The 22,831-nt window shown below is 41.9% G+C and overlaps 2 protein-coding genes and 1 long non-coding RNA gene across 4 annotated transcripts in view; all 3 read left to right on the top strand.

Moving 5' to 3' along the window:
* The window catches only part of Vps36 (vacuolar protein sorting 36 homolog), a 35,233-nt gene extending 31,766 nt beyond the window's left edge, over positions 1 to 3,467 (top strand). The window contains 1 exon segment of the mRNA XM_008849129.3: positions 1,040 to 3,467. Coding sequence (XP_008847351.1) covers positions 1,040 to 1,381 — 342 coding nt within the window. The 3' untranslated portion in view covers positions 1,382 to 3,467.
* On the top strand, positions 69 to 955 carry LOC108491615. The gene is made up of 3 exons (XR_001872824.2): positions 69 to 190; positions 772 to 848; positions 935 to 955. It is a non-coding gene; the product is annotated as an uncharacterized LOC108491615 (long non-coding RNA).
* Positions 3,468 to 10,378: 6,911 nt separating the features above from the next.
* Positions 10,379 to 22,831, top strand: part of Thsd1 (thrombospondin type 1 domain containing 1) — a 34,996-nt gene continuing 22,543 nt past the window's right edge. The window contains exons 1-3 of one of the 2 annotated variants that reach the window (XM_008849126.3): positions 10,453 to 10,596; positions 13,978 to 14,117; positions 18,642 to 19,607. In XM_008849126.3, coding sequence (XP_008847348.1) covers positions 14,060 to 14,117; positions 18,642 to 19,607 — 1,024 coding nt within the window. In that variant the 5' untranslated portion in view covers positions 10,453 to 10,596; positions 13,978 to 14,059. Of the gene's footprint in view, positions 10,597 to 13,977; positions 14,118 to 18,641; positions 19,608 to 22,831 lie in introns of both variants that reach the window. The other variant, XM_029554095.1, reaches the window with a different exon arrangement.

Genomic DNA, 22,831 nt, shown 5'->3' with positions numbered 1-22,831 from the left:
GTCCTCATGCCTGGGCATAAAATAAAGTAGACCAAATCTGCTCCTCCTTTGTGGTTGAGCAGCCCAGATGAATCATCACTGTATTCTCGCATCTCTGCTTTTCAGGCTCCGGGTTTTTGACAGTGGTGTCATGGTAATTGAGCTTCAGTCCCACAAAGAAGAAGAAATGGTGGCCTCGGCCCTGGAGACGGTATGTGAACCTGGTTTCCTACAGTCAGTAGAGCTTGCCATGAAGATCCAAATTCTTAGTGACTTGAGGAACAGGACTTCCTGTTGAATTTAACTTTAATGAAAAGCCATATTTGGAGACATGGCTCAGTGGTTAAGAGCACTGACTGTTCTTGCAGAAGACCTGGGTTCAAATCCCAGTACTCACATGGTGGCTAACAACCATCAGCTTCAGGTTTTCAGCTCGGCTCCTTTACTAAACCAACTCTGACTATGGGCTCTGTACCAGATGGAGCATGTCATAGACACTCAGTTTGCTATATCCTTTCAGAATATCTAATAGTTCTTTCTAGGCTTCTGTCCAGTGCATTCTTATATCACAAACAGTTCCACGTTAGTACTTAGCTTCTGTTCCATCAACCTCTGTAGAATTGAGCAGCTATAGTGAATTGAGACAGTTCTATAGTGACTACTTGACTTCTGTAGAAAATCCAGTGAATTATTTCCTGTATATGATGATATATATTACTCTTAATGTTAGTAGTGAGGTCTACTAAAGTAATAATGTTTTTTTTTTTTTTTTCTGATGTGTGTTGCTACTAGGTTTCAGAAAAGGGATCCTTAACATCAGAAGAATTTGCTAAGCTTGTGGGAATGTCTGTCCTATTGGCCAAAGAAAGGTGAGTGAGCCCTTGCCCATCATGATGTATGTGTGTTTGTTTCTGAATGGGAAGATAATTGTGGGTTTTTTCCTCTTTGTTCCTAGGCTGCTTCTTGCAGAGAAGACTTGTCAAGCAGTTGGCTGGAATATTGAAGGCACCTTTAGAGGAATGGGGGGGAATAATGTCACTCACAGAGGTGTACTGTTTAGTTAAACTGAGCTCAAGAAATGGAACTGCTCTCACCAGATTTAGTGCATGCCTGCAAGATGCTGGAAGAGCTGAAATTGCCTCGCAGGCTCTCAGTTTTTGACAGTGGTGTCATGATAATTGAGCTTCAATACCATAAAGAAGAAGAAATGTTGGCCTCGGTCCTAGAGATGATTTTAGAAAAGGGATCCTTAACATCAGAAGAATTTGCTAAACTTGTGGGAATGTCTGTCCTACTGGCCAAAGAAGGGGTGCTTCTTGCAGAGAAGATGGGCCATCTTTGCCGAGATGACTCAGTGGAAGGCTTACGGTTTTATCCAAATTTATTTATGACACAGAGCTAAGAATTTTGTATTTGAAATACTTTTTGTCCATATACTTGCACTGTGTCAAGGTTATATGACACTGAGCTAAGAGATAAACCCTGAATAAACTGAGAATTCATTAGAATGTCACAATATAATATAAAACTCTTAATCATTTCCTAAAATTAAGGTTTCAGAAAGTTATTTAGGGCATATATAGGAAAATACAGAAAAATGAGTGCAAATATACATTTAAAGTCATGCCACAGTTGTGCAGAACTCTTAGAATTTAACTTGAAACCTGGTGGATTTTCATCTGATCCCTGAATTTAGGTCCTTGGGGGAAGAAAAAGTGAAGTTGCATGTTTGGATAGAATAGATAATCATTTTGCTGTAACTAAAATTCACTGAATTGTAAATGTTTTTCTCTGTGTCTGATATGCCCATCTTGGAGGTTTCATGAACAAAGTCATACCTGCAGCATAGTTTAAGACGCTGAAGCCCTGGCACCAAATAGCAAACTGCAGAATGCCAGGTGAGGCTCTTCCTGCAGGTTTCTAAAGCAGCCGGAGGAACACCTCCACCAGATCCAGTAAAACGCCTTCAAAACAGGAGAGGCTGGGGCTATAGCTCTGGGTAGAGCGCTTGCCTAGCATGTGGGAGGCCATGAGTTCCATACCTAGTGCCCAAATAAAGGGAAAAAGAGAGAGTAAGAAAATGTTATTTGACATAAGTCAATATACTCCAACTAGATTCTTTTTATTTTTTTAATGTAATAATTTCATGACTGGCATTTTTAAAGAATGCAGTTATCGTTTTGTTTAAAAGATGTTGTGGACTTCAAAACTGAATCAAACAGCTATAGAAGCATGCCCACAGTAGAGTCTAAGAAGTAGGTGGTTCTGAAATTCCCTAGAATTGTTTGTGCAGATGAAAGAGCAGAAGGAACCTCTCAGAAACTCCATGACTCTGAGTGCCCTTTGACTTGGAAGCCAAGGATGTGAAATAGGAAGTAGGAAATTAACAGACCTCCTTTACCTTCTCAAGGAGTTTCAACACTGAACTTAAAAATTTTTTTTCTATCATATCCAGCCATATGTTTTTCTTCTATGCCCTACATGTTGTAAGTTGTGTGAAGAAACACATGGAGAACTCAAGAAAGCATCTCAGCAAAAAGTATTACTGATAACAGAAACTGGCCTGTAGATTGCTGGAGTTTTAAAGTCAGTTGCCTGACTTCATTTTACTGCTCTACCACATATACCATGTTAACATTACCTCAAACTCAGGGAGCCCACCAGACCGGAGGAGACTACCTTTCTGAGATGGAGTTCGAAGTGGAAGGGTAGTGATGGTGTCACATGAGGACAAGGGGAGGGATGCCCAGGTGCACTTTCTAGGACCTTGAGGACATTCTCACCGGACGAGGTGGAGGTCACTGCAGATGCCCTTTGTGGAAGTGCCATTGTTCTCAGCTACAGACCCAGGGAACCTCACCCCTATCCCTTCCTGCAAAGTGGCTGCTGCTGCTGCTGTCCTCCGTTGTCCCCATTACTGTGGCAGAGGCAGCCTGCTTTAGTGTTCTTTTTCATACCTGTCACTGACTCTTAATTGTGACGACATATCCCCTAATTACCTCATTGTTCAGCCTCAGGTTTATTTTGGGGGTAATTCAGTGTCTGGCCACCCAACTTGTTTAGGGGATGGTTGGGCCATTGTGTGAGTTTGTTTGTCTCACCTCTCTCTGGGTTATACTTAGTCTGTTTTGTGACTGGCACACGCATGTACACACATACACACCCACACACCCCTCATCTGACTTAGGTAGTTAAAATCAACAGATTAATGATAATCTGTTCCACCACCTGGATTGATTGTTAAGTAAAGTTGTAGGAGCTGCTGGATCTAGCCCTGATGGTTTGGATTCATTACAATAAATGTACATATTTCAACACATTTGTTGACTTCAGTATGACAACAGATTAACAAAAATGGAGCAATCAGGGGTTGGGGATTTAGCTCAGTGGTAGAGCGCTTGCCTAACAAGCGCAAGGCCCTGGGTTCGGTCCTCAGCTCTGAAAAAAAAAAAAAATGGAGCAATCTGATTTGTATAAAGTGAATTGAAGGTAAAGAAAAGTGACATGAATATACTTTACAATTGTCACACTAAAAACTGTTTTTTAAATTTTTAAAGTGGACATTCTTTACTGTTTCCAGACCTTGGCTTATATTTCTGACTTTTTTTTTTAACCAAATGTGTAATTTTGGTCCTTTATTGGTATAGGCTGTGTCTAAATATAACCAATCAGGCTCTAAGTGCAAAAACGTTATCTTGGTGCTCATCACTGTATAATTATGAGTTTTGCTTTCCTAACTTTGCTCCGAAGAGCATGGATCTCTTTGTAACTTTATGGTAATGGAATATTTTTAGTCACTGTCAAGAAAAAAATTTTTACATTGTCTAATTGAACGTTGTTTTCAAGGTTAAATGATTGGTATTAATGTATATAAACCAAAATTATTGCAAAATTTTAAACTGATTTTATTAACTTGATGTTCTTTTTAAAAATACTCTGAAAATACATGACATGGATAACCCTTTGGTCATACTAAGCCAGTATGTTAAGAGTTTTTCTTTCTATTTTATAATTAAGCATTGTTTACGAATATTTATGTCTTTGAGATTTTATAATTTTGGTTATCTTTAAAGATGGGAAATTAGTCATGAGCTGGTTTTTTATCTCTTGATGCGAATTTCACTGTGGACCAACTGTATGCAGTCATGTCAATGTGTTCTTGTGACCAGACTCCGCTGACCAAAGCATGGGTTCATCCTGTCATCACTCTCAGACTCAAATACGTAAAACAGTTGACTTTTGCCCAACAGCCTCAGTATCTTCATTTTGGTACAGTGGAGTCACAACCTGTAAAGTGACTAGGTTTTAAAGACTTTGCCTAAGGTCAAAATCAAGCATGCTCAAAATGATCCTAGATGAATCTCTTACATTGCCAATAAAGTTCTCTTTATGACCTTACAGTGTGAGTCCCTGTGGAATGATATGTCAGTATGAATTTATTATGCATACACAGTATAATTATGTGCATACCAATAGCAGATTTATAGCAATACTCATGCTGTTTTAATGTGTATATATTTCTTAAGTATGATTGGATTTATGTAATTTATTGCCAACCACATCCTTTATGATAGATGTAGACTACAAGCTTAGCAAAGACAGATTTTTATTTGATTTATTCGTGGATATATTTCTGAGTCTGGAACATGGGCTGGCACACAGAAAACATTCAATAAATATTTACTGAATAAATGAACTGATGCTTATTGATAATTTGACTGTACTTTATCCTACTTTAATTCTCATTGAATTCAGTTAAAAAGACTGTTTTCTGGAATACATAGGAATATTATGTGGGGAACTTTGTGGCGCACTGTGCAAGTGGGGAGGATGCAAAGAAGAAGGTGGCCTCGTTGGCAAAACAGTCATAGAAGCAACTTCCATTGATGGTGGAACAAAGTGTCACAGAAGGGGCACAGGTACCATCCTAAGGAACTCGGAGGAAGGAGCCTTTAGCTTTGCTTTTGTTTGTTTTGAGTCAGGGTCCACTATGTAGCCTTATTCTTGCTTCTGTCTCCTGAGTGCTAATATTGCAAGTGTGTACCACATGCCTGATTTAAGGAGCCTTCATTTTTGATGGAAGACACTGGAGGCTTCGTAGGTGAGGAAAAGCCTGGTAAGCTAGTCTCACAAAGACAGAAGAATGCCAGCAAGTGAAAAGGGCTGGTCTTGTTCCTGGCATATTCCCTTGGTCTGTCCAGACTTTCTTTCATTACTGACTTCCACTTACGCACAGTAGCCCAAATCATACCTTGCACAATTCTGCGTGCTCTAGAAAAACCTGTTTTCTGTATATAGCTCTATTTCTGAAGTCTGTGAGAGTTACTGTCTCTCCCGTATCCTTGATTATATTTTGTCTTGTTCTTTTAACTTTTGCTTCGATGCCACAAGAAAACAGACTAAGTTTAAGTTGAAAGACGGTCCACTTTATAGCACTTCTTTTGAATCCTAATTCTGTCCTGCATCAGTGACTATACTCAGTAAAATCCTAATTGACTGTTCAATTGTACTGAATGACTCTTGGCATATAGTACTGTCTGGAGCTGACCAGCAAACCCAAATTTGTGTCCTTTACCCTTTTCCCAAGCGGCTTCCAACCAGACTGGTCATAGCTCAGCCTCTTTGAGATCTACTCTATCTTATCCAATTTGTTATTTAATTACAGTAACAATTAGCAAATGAGATGACACCTTTAGATCTCAAACACACATACAGGAACATATAAATAAGTAACACAAACAATACAAACATATTCTTCCTGAAGAAATAATAGGCTATTAACCAACTCCATTGCCCTCCAACAGGAAATACCTCATCCTTATTCCCAAAGATGGCTGAGCAATGTTTATGAAGAATAACATCATGGCACTTACTTTAATTAAAAAAAAAAACTACTGTAAAACATGTCCCTAAAAACAATCAGCCTTGATCAAGGAAAAGGTGGTGTTGTCTAAACAGCTTCGGTAAAGACTGAGAATTTAAGTTCATTTTCCTGTCTCCCTGACATTGTCTGGATTTGTACAGTTAAAAAGGAGAAAAGAAAGCCTGTGCGGGTATGTTCACACCGACTTCTAGGAAACAGAAGCCATGGCAGCATCAGGACTGACTCCAGTTCTCCAACTGATTTCCAATTAGGAAAGAGCTATTCGATCCCATGTTTCTTATTCAAATTTTAAGACATGAGCTATATCCTTGGCATGGGAAGCACTCCTGAAAAGTCAGGTTATACACATGTAAGATCTTGTTTTCACAGGCTGTTATTACAGTATAAAAATTGGGTCATTTATGTTTTTCTTTGTATCCTGATATGAAATCATGAGTCAGTTATGACTCTCAGCATTGCCTAGGAAAATAAATATCATTTGTATATAAGGAGTTATTGAGTATATAAGTTTTACACAGTTTGCACAGATCACTAGAGTAGTTGCTGACCCAGAAAGAACTCAGTGTGCAGGGCTTAGAACCCTTGGCCTGGTATTTGGTAGCGTCCCTAAGTGTTCTACCACTGAGCTACATCCCAGCCAGTTCAGTGCTAACAAGATCATACTACTGTCCTTTGGAAAACTTTTCCCCCTTTTTATGTTGCCTTTATTTCAGGAAAGACTTTATCGTATTTGTCCAATAAAGAGAGTGATACACTTTGGTGTGAAGTATAATTAAGACAAAAATAAGCATCTCAGAAAAGCTGTTATTTTAAAAATGTACATGAATTTAGGTCTTCTCATTCCCAAAGAGTGGCTTTTTGGTGAGAGAGTGCATTGGAAAAGTTAATGCAGAGCAAGTTGCTTATGTTTCACTTAATTGGCATACAATTTTCACTATATGCCATTTATGGTGGAGAAAAGAGGGGATTAAGCAATCCATGACTACAAAGGCAGGGTTAAAATTCAGGCTTTATTTAACTCCAAAGCTCTCTCTTTCCTCTGAGCTTATTTATTTATTTGTTTGTTGTAGGCAGCATGTGTGTGCCATATCAGATGTGTAGAGGTCAACTTGTAGGAGCTGGTTCTCCACCATATGGATCCTGGGATTGAACTTAGGTCATAACACTTGACTGCAAGTGACTTTACCTGCTGAGTCATTTTCAGTCCCTCCACTGAGTTTTTGCTTTCAAAACCAAAAGTTTCATAGACTATGTGGCATGTATTTGGAAAGGAATCCCAACTTGAGTTGATAAATAGATATTAAACTAGATAATTTTGATGGCAATGAAACTGGATGACTTTAATGCTTCCTTAGAAGCTTTGATTGAGTGAACTTAATTAGTAGTGCTAGTATCAACCATATAGTGAATTAGTTCTTAGAAAATTAGTGATCTCTGATGACATATAAATGTCTAATTGTGCCGACTTTTATTGTGTTTGTTTTGTTTTTGCAACCAGGTCTCTGTAGCCCCAACTGGCCTGGAGCTCATTATGTAGACCAGGCTGCTAGCCTCAGTTTTACAGAGGTCTGCCTGCCTCTGCCTGCCACATGTTGGGATTAAAGGCATGTGCCACAACGCCTGGCTTATGCTGTATTTTATTTTGTTTTTTGTCTTTTTGAGACAGGGTCTCCCTGTAGCCCCATCTGGCCTAGAACTCACTATCTGGACCTGGCTGGCCTCAATCTCACAGAGATCCACTAGCCTCTGCCTCCCAGTGCTGGGACTAAAGGCATGCACCACCATGCCCAGCATTGCTGTCTTTTAAATACATGCTGGTAGATTGAACTATCTGCAAAATGATGTATTTTAAAACTTTGAAAAAAAAAACTGAAATGAAATTTATAAACAAATCTTATCAGAGCCCCCCCCCCCCCGCTTAATGCTTACTAAGCAAGTGCTTTCCAACTGAGCTCTATTGTCACCCCATACCCTCTTTTGGAAACACTCATTATGTAGCCCAGGCTGACAAGAACTTGAAATTCTCCTGCCTCAGCCTTCCCAGTTACTGGGATTATTGGTATATACACCACATCCAGCTCCATCAATGAGGCCTTTTTTTAAAGAATTTTTTGAGAATTTCATATATATTCTGATCATACTCACCTCAGTTCCTCCCAGATCTACCCCCTTCCCTACCCACCCAACTTCATGTCCTCAGTTTTTAAAAGCCCATTGTGTCCAGTTTATCCTTCCATATACTCTTGGGTGTGTGGCCATCACTGGAGCATCAGGAGGGGCCACACCCTTAAAGAAACTGACTCTCCCTCTCCCAGCAACTACCAATGCCAAATGCTTCTTAGCTAGAGGTTGGACTTTGTCTACCTTTTCCCTCCATGCTGGGATTTTGTCTGGCATGAGCTTGCATAGGTCTTACGCATTGTGTCAGGATTGCTGTGAGTTCATATGTGCAGCTATCCTACTGTGTCCAGAGAACAATGTTTCATTATGGTTATCCATTGGCCTCTCTTTTTAATTTAAAAAAATTAATTTTACTTATTTTATGTGCATGAATGTTTTGCTTGCATGTGTGTAAGTGCACCTGTGTCCCACGGAAGCCAGAAATGGGGATTGAATCCCCAGGAATTGGAGTTTCAGACCCTTGTTAGCCACCAAGTGAATGCTGGTCTCCTGTTAAGAGCAGCCAGTGCTCTTACTTGCTAGGCCATCTCTCCAGCTCCTAGCCTTTGGCTTTTAACAATCTTTCTGGCTCCTCTAAGCTGGGGGAGGGGTCTGATAGAAAGGAAATTACCCTGTGAGCAGGGAGGGGGTGTGGGACATAGATAGCACAATGCCCCTGCCAGACACCACAGGCTAGCAAATAAAAAGCCCAGTGCCAGGAATGGGCTACATCTTGGTCCCATTGACCACCTCACCAACATTACTGGCTATTGCCATTGCTCTTGGTCATTGTCCAGAACTTGATGGTAAGACCCTACTGCTGATGACACTATATACTTGTCATAGACCATGGAGAGATCAAGCTGGTACTGACCTTGAAGCTTCATCCCTCCCTGGCTAGCTTTCGTAGTGCTGGAAGATGCTATGCATACTACTGGAAGAGAAGAGTAATCATCAGTCTTACTCAGCTTTGAACCCTTCAAGCTACAATAACAACTGGCCTGGCAAGATATGCCCACCAGTACTATAGTGGCATGGATGTTTTGGGAGTGACCAACCACTTTCTGATTGGATTTAAGGCCTGTTCCTCAAATTGGAATCTGTACTTGACACTGTTACTGGGGCCAACAACTTGTGGCTAGATAGACCATAGACCCTAGAGGAGATTCTACCAGTGTTATTCTGCTAAATGGACATAGAATTTAACTAATTCCTAATGACTTATCACTGTACTCGTAGATGAGTGCATCTCTCAGCTCTCATCAGAGAAGGTTCTTTTTGCAGTAGATGGCACAGAGACCCACATCTGGTCAATGGGCAGAGAATAAGAGACTTTAGAGTGCTCAGCCCTAAACAGGACAAATCAGATGAGGTGATTTTTGTTGTTGCTTGCTTGTTTTGAGACAAGGTCTTACTAGGACATAGCCCTGGCTGGCCTGAAACTTGCTATGTAGACTAGGCTAGCCTGGAACTCTGTCTCCTGAGTGCTGGGATTAAAGGTGTGTGCTACCACACCAGGCTAAGTCAGTTGAGTTTTGACAAATGCATAGTCAATTAATGCAATCGACTCCATAACCAACATGGTATGTGTCACTCCAAAGTTCTCTGGTACCTTTCTGGTCACTGGCTCTCCAAGGGCTGTTAGCACACATTAGATCTGTTAAATGGTTTGTGTACAAGAAAGTGAACAGTAAACACTACTGCACACTATTCATGGCAAGCACAGCTCTTAAACCATGTGAAATTCGCGCTCTCATTCTTTTAAAAAGATAACTTCAACACCTGCAGAGAGTGGTCTTTTAAAAATGTTTTAAATCTCATTAAACAAATCTGGCTTCAAGGAAGATGCACTTTATCTGAACTGTTCTTTTGAACCTCCAGTTACATTTGGGAAGCAAATTTACAGATCATTCATGCCATTTTCGTGGCTTTTTAAATTTAAATTTAAATTTTATATGAGTGTTTTGCCTGCATGTATGTGAGTCCACTACAAGTGTGCAGTGCCTACGGATGCTAGAAGAGGGCGCCGCGGAACTGGCGTCAAGGAGAGATGTTAGCTACCTTGTGAGTCCTGGAAACCGAACCCTGGTCCTTTGCAAAAGCAGCCAGTGCACTTAACTGCTGAGCCATCTCTCCAACCCCTACTGGCTTTTCTTGTGGCCTCCAAAAGAGGCTCCTAGGGGAGCAGTGACTGGATGTGAACTGTGCGGCAGCTGCAGGTTGTATCTGGGCAGCGGGCTGTGGGCGGGTGTGTGCTGGTGGCTCCGCGGCGGGACCGCACCTCCTCCCGCGCAGGGCCTTGGGCCCGCGTTTCCTCCGGGTTTCCTGTCCGCCGGCGGGCGAGCTGGAGGCGGGCAGGACAGGAAAGGATGCGCTGCCCAGAAGGGGCGGAGGCGGGGCGGACCTCCGGGCCGATTGACCCCCTCCGCGTGCCCGCCTCCGTGTCGTCCGGGGCGGGGCGGCCGGGCTGCGGGAGCCGCGGAGGGTCGGGGCGCGCAGTCCCGGACGCGGGATGCTTGGCGTTGCCCCGCGGCCGCTGAGGCGCCCGCCGCAGCCCCCGTCCCCCGCCAGAGGTAAGAGCCGGGTCGGGGAGGCTCGCGGGGGTCGGGAAAGCGCAGGCGGACGCGGTGTCCGGGGCTCCGCGCTCGGGGACCGTGGATCCCACCGAGCCGCCCCGCGCAGGTGTGGCCGAGACCCACGCGGGCAGAGTGCAGCCCCGCTGGCCCGGGTCTTCGAAAACTGGGGGCCGATACCAAGGGTGGCGGGCTAAGTTTGTTTCTTCCCCCAAAGAAATCTTTCTGGGATACTAGCAGTAGGAGATGATCTTCAGACCACCCCGGCCGGATTTCCGAGCGTGAACTTGACCTGCTGCGGTAGGAAAGCAGAGTGGCCTGGACCCCGGGCTGCCCCAGAGCAGCACCCCGCTGGGCACCGGAGTGGCCTCCGAGAAGCTAAAGCCAGGGAACACGCGGGGCTTTGGGGTCGGGATTTCCCCGATGTACGCTAGACACACAAAAAAAGAGTCTTGCTTGTAAAATCATTCAGCTTCTTATCTTTCATTCCTTGATAATGTCCTGTGGACACTGGATATCCTTGTTTGTAGCTGTGATACGTTTATGTAGCTGGTTTCGGGGAAAACATGGCTCTGAGGTTGGGTGATTCTGTTAGTCATTGAGCATGTTTACACTTCATCTTCCCAGCTGGTACTTACACAATTTGTCCATAAACCTTTATGTGTGTGTGAGTTGCCTCTCACCTCCCACGGTGCTAGGGCTCAGTCCCAGGGCCTCTCATCACACATGCTAGGCAAGCGTTCTACCACTGAGCCAAAACCCAGGCTCTATACAAGGTGTTTTCAAATGTGTTGAAAACTTTTTTTTTTTTTTTTTTTTTTTGAGACAGGGTCTCCCTGTAGCCCCAGCTGGCTGAAACTCACTATGTAGACTAGATTGATCTCGAAGTCACAGAGATCCACCTGCCTCTGCCTCCCAAGTGCTGGAATTAAAGGTGTGTGCCACACCTGGCTTCTGCCTTTTTTTTTTTTCTTTCTTCTTTCAACTTCTTTTCTTAAAATGATCCTCAGACCAAATATTCTACTCAGTAACTACTCAGAGAATTGAGAATGTGTTGAAAGGAAATAAGCAGGCAGATAAAAAAGTTAAAGAAGTGTGTTGTGATTATCATAATCCATGTTACAGTGTACAAATAGACTTGTTTCTTTTGTAAGTCCATTCTCTTGAGCTCCAAATACAGATTATCACAAAAGTCTGATTGCTCATTTTCATAAGTAAGAAAATTCAGTCACAAAATCAGTTATGATTAAAGACTTAAAAAAATATTGTAGTGGAGAAGCAAGTAGTTTTGGAAAGCCCAACTCAATTTTTGGGAGGTGGCTGCTTAGTTAGGTTGTTGAGTGTCACTGACTGAAGGAACCAGAGAGATTGGGAGGTTTTTGTCAACTTCCCTCTAGGCCAGCCTCTTGCCTCAGATCCTGGGGAACTGGAGGTGCTGGGGCCACCATGCCTGGCTGGAAGATGCTTTCTGTCAGTCATCGCAATCTTTAGCCAGTTCCCTAAGTTCTAGGAAACAATTAGATCAAGTCTGTAGCTAGTTCGACCAAAACAGAGTTTTCTGTTTTGTGTGCTGAGTAGAGGGAGCCCACATCTTCTGCGTAATTAAACTGCAAATCTCTGCTTCCCTTCGGGAAGTGCACTATTTCCTTTGTTCAACTAGCTCTTACTGAAAGAAAGCTAATAGAGACACACCAGTTTCCTTTCCGTTGAATTTTGGCTTGTTTCAATCAGCCTGTGTAGTTCTGTTAATTTCTGTTCTTATCTGCAGGGATGTAATGTGTTTGGAATATTATGTACTTGCCTATTTATTAATTATGGGGTTGGGGATGTAGCTCAATGGTACTTTCCTTGCCAGTATGAGGCCTTGGGTTCAATCTCCAGCACCACAAGAAAAAAAAAAACCTATCTATAACAGGGTACTATAAACATTAAGAAAAATATATATTTAGTTATATTTAAATAGAACATACTTTGTTAGATTCTAGTATGAAAAAACTAGCTTTAAATGGCCCATGTCTTTTATTTTATTTTATTATTTTTATTTTATGCATGTATTGCCTGCATGTAAGTGCACCCATGTCATACAGTGCCCACGGAGGTCAAAAGAGGCTGTTGAATCCCCTGGGACTGGAGTTACGGACAGTTGTTAGCTGCCATGTGGGTGCTGGGATTTGAACACAGGTCTTCTGCAAGAACAACCAGTGTTCTTAACTGCTGAGCCATCTCTCCAGCCCCCAAATGGCCCATGTCTTATGATATCGTTTAGTAGTCTAGTCTCCCTCTTCTTAAAATGCACAGAAAGGTCTTCCCTGCCCTTTATAGGTGGTCTGGGAAGATTCCTGCATGAATCATCTATCTCCTGATACATACCAGCAAGGATTGGAAGATTGACAGGAGATGATAATTGTTACTTATTTTTTCCTTGAACAACTAAACATGAAAAGCCAGGGCCACATGGAGTTCACATGTAACTGTAATATACTGGGTATCAAGAAGTAATCAGCTAAGCATGGTGGCTCACACCTTTAGTCCCAGCATTCTGAAGGCAGAGACAGGTGGTTCTCTGTGAGATCAAGGCCAGCCTGGTCTACATAAGGAGTTCCAAGACAGCTGGGACTACAGAAGTACCTTGTTAAAAAAAAAAAAAAAAAAAAGCAGTCAGAGAAATACACCAATTTTGCAAGCAAGTAGTAATAGCCCATTTGTGGGAGCCATGTATGGAGGGTTTGAGGATACATAGCATAGTGTTAAATGAAAGTTTGGAAAATTTTACTAAGTTAATCAGTGTGAAACACCCAGCAATATAAACAGTGTGACAGTATCTTATCCAGATTGACTATTAGCTCTCTCCATTTATGAATATACTACAAAGATTTTTGGTGTTTTGCAAAAATAGTCTTGACTTATCCGAATGTTCTTGGGCTAGGTAAGCTATAACGAAATTGAAGGGACTTCTATAATTACCAGCCACTACCCAGGGAATATTAGTGTCCTGTCTAGAGAAAATTTGATTTCTTAGAATGGCTTTATTGCTGGTTTTTTTTAAGATTCTTATTTTTTTATTCATGGCTCTCTCTGTGTGTGTGTGTGTGTGTGTGTGTGTGTGTGTGTGTGTGTACCCTCAGAGAACAGAAAAGGACGTTGGATCACCTGGAGCTGGAGTTACAGGAGGTTGTGAGCCATCTATGTGGGCTGGGAACTGAATGCTGGTCCTCTGGAAGAGCAGTAAATGCTCTTAATTCCTTAGCCATCTCCTCAGTCCCTGGCTTTGTTGTTTTATGAATGAGTGTCATTTATGGTTTTTTTCCTTTTGCCATTTATGATTTTTGGTTTTATGAATCATATTGAATGGAACCATCATTTTTGAGTTTCTAATTACAGGTGTTTGTGAAAAAAAATCATCACAATTTAGATGTGAGAAGGGACATGAGGAGACCAAAGTCCTGGGATTTTACTGATCAGAATGAAACCAATGTTGAAAGACTTTTCAAATCTGTTGTTGGTGGTGCTCTGTGACTATGGTGAGTATTGTGAGTAGACTTAATGCCATCAGTATCAATAAGGAAATAATTTTGAGGTTTATAAATGCATTGATGTTGATGATCCTGCATGGAAGTAACAGGATAAGGTCAACTGGGCCCTACCTTTTAAACTGTGGTCTTGAAACCCTACCCTCTCAGAAAGTACTTCAGGGTTTTGAATGGTTGATTCAAATTTCACTTTAAACACATTTTTAATTCTTAAAATAAAAAAATCTCACTACCTTTTAAAAAAACTGGAAAAAAAGCATGTTACATCAAGTCCTCCCTCTCCTCCTCTTTCTCTCTTTATCTGAGACAGGGTCTCACTATGTAGCAGTGGCTGGCCTAGAAATTGCTATGTAGATGAGGCTGTCCTTAAACTTGGAGCAACCTCTTTCCTCCTGACTTTTGGGAGTATTGATGTTTGTCATTGTAGCCAACTTGCCCTCAGTTCTTTTTGATGGATTTCTCTGTGAGTCAGTGTTACGTCACTTAATATGCACACATACACACAGATGTTTTGTATATTGGGGTTTTAAATAGGATTTGACTTGACAAGAGACACTTATTACCAACGGTGTCTTTAGAATCGATTTGCCTTTCAAGTCCTTGCCAGATGTATGCAAGACTTTTCCTTAGGCTTTTTCAATCTCAACTTCACATTAGCTTTAGTATTGACTTCACAGAGTTGTTTAGTAAAATCAAGACTAGAGAGTGTCATGAATGCTTGTGCTGTCATGAGTGCTTCATTCAGTTTGTGTCTATAGAAATTTGAGTTCACTTCTCAGATTTTTGCAGTTATTGAACCAACAGGGTCAATAATATGTCACTACTTTTCTAAGTACATTTTCTAAATATTTGTAGACATCTAAGCAGTTGGCGATATAAGAATGGAAATTGCCAGATATGGTGATGAACTCCTTTAATCCCAGTACTCAGGAGGCAGAGGCAGGTGGATCTCTGAGAGTTCCAGGCCATCCTGTTCTACATGTTAAGTTCCAGGCCAGCCAGTGTTATAGGGTGAGACACTGTCTCAAAATAAAAGGAGTGAGGTAGAAATTATGTTCCAATAAATAGAGAACCTAGACTGGTGTAACAGGCTGCACTCTGAGCTCATTTTAGCCAGTAGGTCTCCTTTTCCAGACTTTTCCTTTTACTTGTTTATTTATATTATTATATTTATGTATCTGTGTGTGTGTGTGTCTGTCTGTCTGTCTGTCTATTTGTGTGCATATGCATGTCAGAGGACAACTTGCAGGAGTCAGTTCTCTCTTTCCACTGTGTGGGCCCTGGAGATCGAACTCAGTTCATCGGGTTTAACAGGAAGTACTTTTACCTGCCAAACTATCTCAACTGGCCCCAGACTTTTCTTTTTTAAGAAGCTTATTTAAATAAGAAGACCTTTGATTTAAGAAAAACAAATGTAGGATTTGTTTTAAATTAATTTATCTCTACTGAAAAACATGTAACAGCCTTTCACAAATTACACGTTCTTGGTTTCATGATGATAAAGCATCAAAAATTTTCCACTTAAGAGCATGCTAGGATTTTGTTGATGTTAAGAGCAAAGCATCTTGGGGCTGGAGAGATGGCTCAGCGGTTAAGAAAGCAGAGGACCAAGGTTTGATTCCCAGTTCCCACATGGTGGCTAACAATTGCCCATAACTCCAGTTCCAGGGGAATCTGACTTCTGACCTCCTCGAGCAACACAGGTGTACTTACATACGTGCAGGCAGCACACTCATACACATAAAATATAAAAAAGAGCAAAGCATCTTAATGCAATATAAAAACAAACTGAATGAACATAAATGTAGCGGTTAAGTGGCACAGGCCATTAACAGAAATGTATGTTTTTTTTTCTGTAATGTATTTTTTTGTTTTTTTCCTATACAAGGCCTCACTGTATAATCCTGGCTAGCCTTGGACTCACAGAGATCCACCTGCCTTTGCCTCCCAAGTGCTGGGATTAAAGACATGCACCACCACAGCTGGCTATAAAGATATTTCATAGGTCTGTTTTTCACCTTTTCATCTCTACTTGATATGAATTAAATATATCATTATAAATTATCCACATATATGTATATCCATGTGTTTATGTGGATATACCGGTTACTTTAAATTGTATAATAAGTGGAGGAGGGAGAAATGAAAGAACAGAAAACTATACTAGAGTGGTCAGGATGTGGTAGGATCAGATCATGGCTTTAGAATAAAAATGCCTTCTCCTGCATATAAGCAGGAATTCTGGAGTTCCATAGCAAGTCCCCCTTCAGGGCACAGTTCCCACCTGCTGCTCCCACTGGGACCCATGCATTGCTTCCTTGTTCTCCTTTTCCAGCTGGGCATGTGTATCCTTTTTATTAATCGACTCCCGAGAAATCAGAATCTGATTAGCCTCCTTGACAGACATTGTCATTTGTAATAAACTCCAGATCATTGGTCAGGGTGATGCATACTTGTAATCCCAGCACGTGGGAGGTAGAGACAGGAGGATCAGGAGTTTGAGGCCAGCCTGGGCTACATGAGATCCTCGCTCAAAGCAAAACAAAAACAATCTCACTCTTTTTAGTTAACTGAGTAACCTGTTCCTCTTCATCTTAAAAATGCACTGTAGAACCAACCTACCCTGAAATTAAAATGACTTTAATGGGGTTGGAGAGATGGTTCAGTGATTGAGTGGTTAGTCCAGATGAGGCCCTGGGTTTCGTTCCTAGAACCCATGTCAGATGGCTCACAACTGCCTGGAACTCCAACCTACAGGGATCTGGTATCTCCTCAGGCACCACGCGCACACACACACACACACACACACACACACACACACACACACACACTCTCACACACAGAGTTAAAAATAAAAACTCTTTAAAATGACTTTGGTCTCCTTGCATGGCCTGTAAGTGGAGGGTCTCTTTAGCCATCAGTGCACTTTTCTCAACTCACATTATCTAGGGTGTGTTCCTTACCTTCTGTTTTGTAAATATGAAAATGAAACCAAGAAATCTTTATCCCATTATGATTTTTAAGTAAGTGTGATCAAGTATTCATCTCTAAATGCTCTCTTTATCTTTTTTATTAAAATATTTTGTGTATTATTTTTATTTTATGGGTATTGCCTGCTTGTGTGTAAGTGTACCTGTGTCTTGCAATGCCCTTAGAGGTCAGAAGAGGGTGTTGGATTCCCCTGGAACTGGAGTCACAGACAGTTGCTACTTGCTTTGTGGGTGCTGGGAATCAAACCCAGGTCCTTTGTAATAGCAGCCAGTAATCTTAACCTCTGAGCCATCTTTCCAGCCCCCCACTTTATATATCTTATTTCAGTCTCAAGTAGGAAATAGATGAAGTTCGATCTAATTAGAAAAAATTCCTCATGTGTTAGTATATTCATATGTTGATTCTCATAATTATTGATTAAATACATAAAAGGGGGTTGTAAAGGCTATACACCTAAACAAAAAATGTGTAAGCACTTTTGGGTATATGCGATGTGATATGTATATATTATATAGATGAGGTACATACAGTAATAATAATAAATTCATAATTATACAAGTTTCTTTTCAAGCCCAAAGGGTTCCTGAAGTTCCTTCATTCTCAAATAATTTCTTACCCAGCCATGGCCAGCTGATTGTTGCATTGCCAAATTCTGCCTGCTTTGATATATACTTGGATCAGGTTCAGAAAAGAAACAAGGATTCTTGTGTGTCTGTGTTCTTTGTACTGTTTCCCTCAGCTGCTCTGCTGGGTCTCTTTTTAAAAGATATGGTTGATTGTACCTGAATGATACTTGGGAGACTAGTAGTCATCTGTCCTCCCAAGGCCAATACCAGTTGTTGTAGTGTCATTAAAGTTGCCAGGGATATGCCTAGTTATTTCAGAAATGTTCATGCTATTATGTGTGACCCATGCAGAATAAAGAAATAGCATCCCTCATCCATCTGATAATTTCTTCCTCACACAAGCTGAGAACACTGGTTCCTTTACTGGTAAAAATTCCCAAGTGCTTGTCTTGAATATTAGACAATAATAACTTTGAACTTAAGGGTCTTCCTACATTTTAAATAATCTACAGTCGCTTGTATTGTGCCATTTAAATTAAACTTTCTCAACTGTTGCATATACATTTTCCCCACATATCTAAACACCAGAATATGATTAATGTAAGAAACATGAAATAAAGGTTTTGAGTCTGAGAATTGTCAATGATTCTTATATCTTTATAGATGTTCATTTTAGTTATATGCTGAATGTTGTGAATTTAGAGTACCTATCACCAATTCATTATTTTAAACATGCAAGGTGGTGATAGAACAGAGCACTTAGAATGGAACAAGCTTTGTGCCCAGCTCTCGGGGGCTGTATGGCGTTTTACCACTGGAACCCAGTGGTGGGAACCCAGCCAACTACCTTGGCTCAGTTCCAGCTTCTCTAGTGTCTGAAATGCTTTTTTTCATCTGTAATGCTAATAGCCCTGCTCAAATGCACCTTTTCAAATCCAGTTCTGACATTTCATTTCAGTCCTTGGAGAAGCTGAGTATCTCCTCTTGAGAGCACCGGACCATGTAGCACTCAGCAACAGCACAGTGTCGGTGGATTTCCAGTATCTTGATAATGTTAATGGGACTCTGAGGAATGTGTCTGTCCTGCTGTGGGAGGCCAACACCAATCAGACTCTGACCACCAAGTATCTCCTAACCAACCAGTCCCAGGGAACATTCCAGTTTGAGTGCTTCTACTTCAAGAAGGCTGGAGACTACTGGTTTATGATGAGTCCTGAAGTGGCAGACAATGGCACTCAAGTCCCCTGGAGGGAGAAAAGTGCCTCTTTGAAGGTGGAATGGCCCACCTTTCACATTGATTTGAATAGAACAGCCAAGGCATCAGAAGGCACCTTTCAAGTGGGCCTCTTTACCAATCAACCACTCTGCCTGTTTCCTGTGGACAAACCTGACATGCTGGTGGATGTTACCTTCACTAACAGTCTTCCTGAGGCAAGACCAAGTCTGGGGCAGCCACTGGAGATCAGAGCCAGCAAAAAGACAGAGCTCACTCAAGGCCAGTGGGTTGAGTTTGGCTGTGCACCTGTGGGGCCAGAAGCTTATGTCACTGTGGTGCTGAAGCTGTTTGGCCAAGACTCAGTCATTACTTCCACAGGACCCATTGACCTGACCCAGAAATTTGGATACAAATTGATGATGGCACCAGAACTCACATGTGACTCTGTAGTGGAGGTGATGGTGCTGCCTCCTCCTTGTGTTTTCGTCCAAGGAGTAGTTGCTGTTTACAAAGAGCCCCCCAGACACCAGGGGGAGAGGACTACTCAGCTGGCTGAAAACAGCCTGCCCCTGGGAGAGAGGAAAACAGTGTTTAACTGCACTTTATTTGACATGGGGAAGAATAAATATTGCTTTAACTTTGAAGTTTCCAGGAGAAGCCATTTTTTGGCAAAGGAGAAGGAGTGCACGCTAATTCAGAGAAATATAGGTTAGTACTGAGATTTTTTAAAAAATTATTTTTATTTTATTTTATGTGTACGAGTGTATTTGCCTGGATGTATGTAATTGCTCACAGAGGTTGGAAGGGTGTGTCAGATTCCCTGGAACTGGAGTTACAAACAGTTGTTAGCCATCATGTGGGTATTGGGAATCAAACCCTGGTCCTCTGTAAGAGCAGCCAGTGTGCTTAACCGCTGAGCCATCTCTCCAGCCCCTAGTATTGAGATTTTTAAACATTAAAAAAAATATATCAGACCAGTAGCTTTATATAATTAAAATTAATCAGTATCTAGATAAACTACTACTAATTCCCTCTTCATATCATCATTAGCATTATTTATCTGAAAAATTAGGACCATACTGATCCCTTAGTACTTATTGGGAGATTGGGATTAGAATGTTGGGGATACCAACATTGTGTTGTAGTATTCATATAAAGCCTACACACGCCTTCCTTTAAATGCTAAATCATCTCTAGATTATGCATAAAACCTAATACAATATCCTGGGTGTGGTGGCACAGGCCCTTAATTCTAGCACTTGGGAGGTAAAGGCAGGCAGATCTCTGTGTGTTCGAGACCAGCCTGGTCTACATAGCGAGTTCCAGGCCAACTGGAGCTACAGGGAGACTCTGTCCCAAAAAGACAAAAACCAAACCCTAATACAATGTAAATGCCATGTCAGTAGTTGTTATAATGCATTGCTTAGGGGAAAATAACAAGAATAAAATCTGTGTGGTCAGTACAGATGCAGGTTTTAGGGTTTTTTTCTCTCTGAATACATACCATCAAAAGCTAATTAAATCTGTAGATACAGATTCTGGGGATGTGGAACTGGGTGAGGGGTGGGGAGGCACATAACTGTGTGGTAATGAGACCTACATAACCTTGCTAGGTCTCAGTTTCCCTTTCCCTAAAGTAGGAATACTAGAAGTACCTACCTCAGAGACTGGTAGGGATAATGGAATGCTCTTGGCACAGTGCTTAATTTTTAGGAATTACTCAGTAAATGCTAGCTGTTATGATATTATGTGTTTTCCTTATTTTTAATATAATATTTTAATTAACTTCTGGAGAATTTTTAAAAAGATTTATAAAATGTATTATGATCATATTTACTTCCTGTCCCTCTTAACTCCTAGATCCACCCTAACCCTCCCAACTTCATTTCTTCTTTTTTTTATATCTCACTGATTTTAACTTCTGCTACCCATATTCCCATGGTTGTGGGGCCATCCCCTGGATCATGGTCCACCTACCAGGGGCCACACCTTTAAAAAAACTGAATCTCCCTCTCCCAGAAGCCATCAGTTGTCAGTTGCTCTTCAGCTAGGGATGGGGCTTGTGAATCCCTCCCTTTCCATGCTAAAATGTTGACCAGCTTGATCTTGTACAGATCTTGTGCAGGCAGCCACAGCTGCTGTGAGTTCAGGAGCACAACAGTCCTGTCAGGTCTGGAAGACACTGTTTCCCCCTGGCCCATTCCATCCTCTGGATCTTATAATCTTTCTACCTCTTCTGTGATGGTAGCCTTAGAAGAATATTATGGGGGTCTTTTTGTTTATATTTTTTATCTTTTTGAGACAGGATCTTCCTGTAGTCCCAGCCTGACACTCACTATGTAGACCAGGCTGACCTTGATCTCACAGAGATCCTCCTCCCTCTGCCTCCTGAGTCCTGGGACTAAAGGCGTGCGCCACCACCTCCAGCTATGTTTTTTTTTTTAAATGATAGATATTACATTTTATAGAAATAAGAATGAAGTATCTTTACTGCTAAATTGAAGCAAGATTTCCAAAAATGTCTTCAGAGTCTTCGTTCTTTGTGGAATGACCTCCTAGTCACAAAGAGCTGGGGTTACAATATGCCATCTTTCCCCCATTGTCCTAATTTGTTCTTCATTGCTGTGACAAAATACTCTGACCAATACCAACTTGGGGAGGAAAGGGTTTATTCAGCTTACATCTCCAAGGTTGCAGTTCATCAGGGAGCCCAAGGTAGAACTCAGGGCAGGAACTTGGAAGCAGGAGCTGGAGCACAGGCCATGGAGGAACGCTGCTTACTGGCTTGTTCCCCTGGCCCCTGCTTAGCCTGCTTTCTTAAGTATCACAGGCCCACCTGCCCAGGGGTGGCACCACCCACAGTGGGCTGGGCCCTCCCACATCACTCATCAAGAAGATGCCCCTCAGACATGGCCACAGGCCAGTCCAATAGAGGCAATTCCCCAATTGAGGCTCCCTCAACCCAGGTGTGTCAAGTTGACATTCTGTCCTCAAGATATGATGTTAATATCACAACCTAAGACAGTACAACCTTAAAAACCCCACAGTCCTTTAAAAAATCCAAACACTTTAAAGTTCATAGTCTCTTTTAAAAGTCTCTCCTGTGGGTGGGCTTCTGTAAAATCCAAAACAAGTACTGTCTTATTTCAAAGGGAAGAATTGGGCACACTTAAGCAAAACCAAAGTCCAGCAAAGTAGCTCGAGGCTGGACATCTGTCTGGGATTTACTCACGATCTGGGCTCCATAGGGTTCTGGCAGCTCCACTTCTCTGACTCTGCCATCCACAGCACACACAGCTCATCTCATAGACCCAGGCCAGCTCCATTCCACACCTGCCGCTGTCCTTGGTGGTCGTCCCATGGTCCCGGCATCTCCAAAAAGCTGGGGTCTCCACTGAAACTGAGGCTACACCACCAATGACCTCTTCTTGCCTCTCTGGGTGCAAAGCCTCAGATTCTCCCATGACCCCTTCAATCCTGGGGTCTTTGCTGCAACTGAAGCTGCACTTTTACCTATGGCCTTTCCTGGCCTCTCAGAGTGCCAAGCCTCAGTTGCTCTGTGACCCCTTCACGCCTTCAGCACCAGAACCATGCCGGAGACTCTTACACATTACCAAGTCCTGCTTCCAGCTTGAAATAGAGGTGCGGGTCCCCTCTGTGTGCTAACCCTGAGGAAATACCTCCCAGAAGACTCCACCACAGTGATGCTGGTCTCTTGTTACTTACAGCTGATTTTTCAGCCCCAGCTAACCAGCATCACTTGTCCTAGTAAAGCAAAGGTTTTGCTTCAGGCTCTGGTCTCTTCTTAATCACAGGTGATTGTTCAGCCCCAGCCAACCAGAACCCACAGATTCTCAATCCAAAATCTCACATGAACAGCCCTGATAGTCTCCGTTTCCCTTTGAAGCTTCACAAGCCAGGCCTCCATCGTC

The sequence above is a fragment of the Nannospalax galili genome, unplaced genomic scaffold (genome assembly GCF_000622305.1).
Source record: "Nannospalax galili isolate Female #2095 unplaced genomic scaffold, S.galili_v1.0 scaffold140, whole genome shotgun sequence".
Lineage (NCBI taxonomy): Eukaryota > Metazoa > Chordata > Mammalia > Rodentia > Spalacidae > Nannospalax > Nannospalax galili.
Note: the sequence above shows the minus strand (reverse complement) of the source record. Positions and strands in the feature narration are given on the sequence as shown.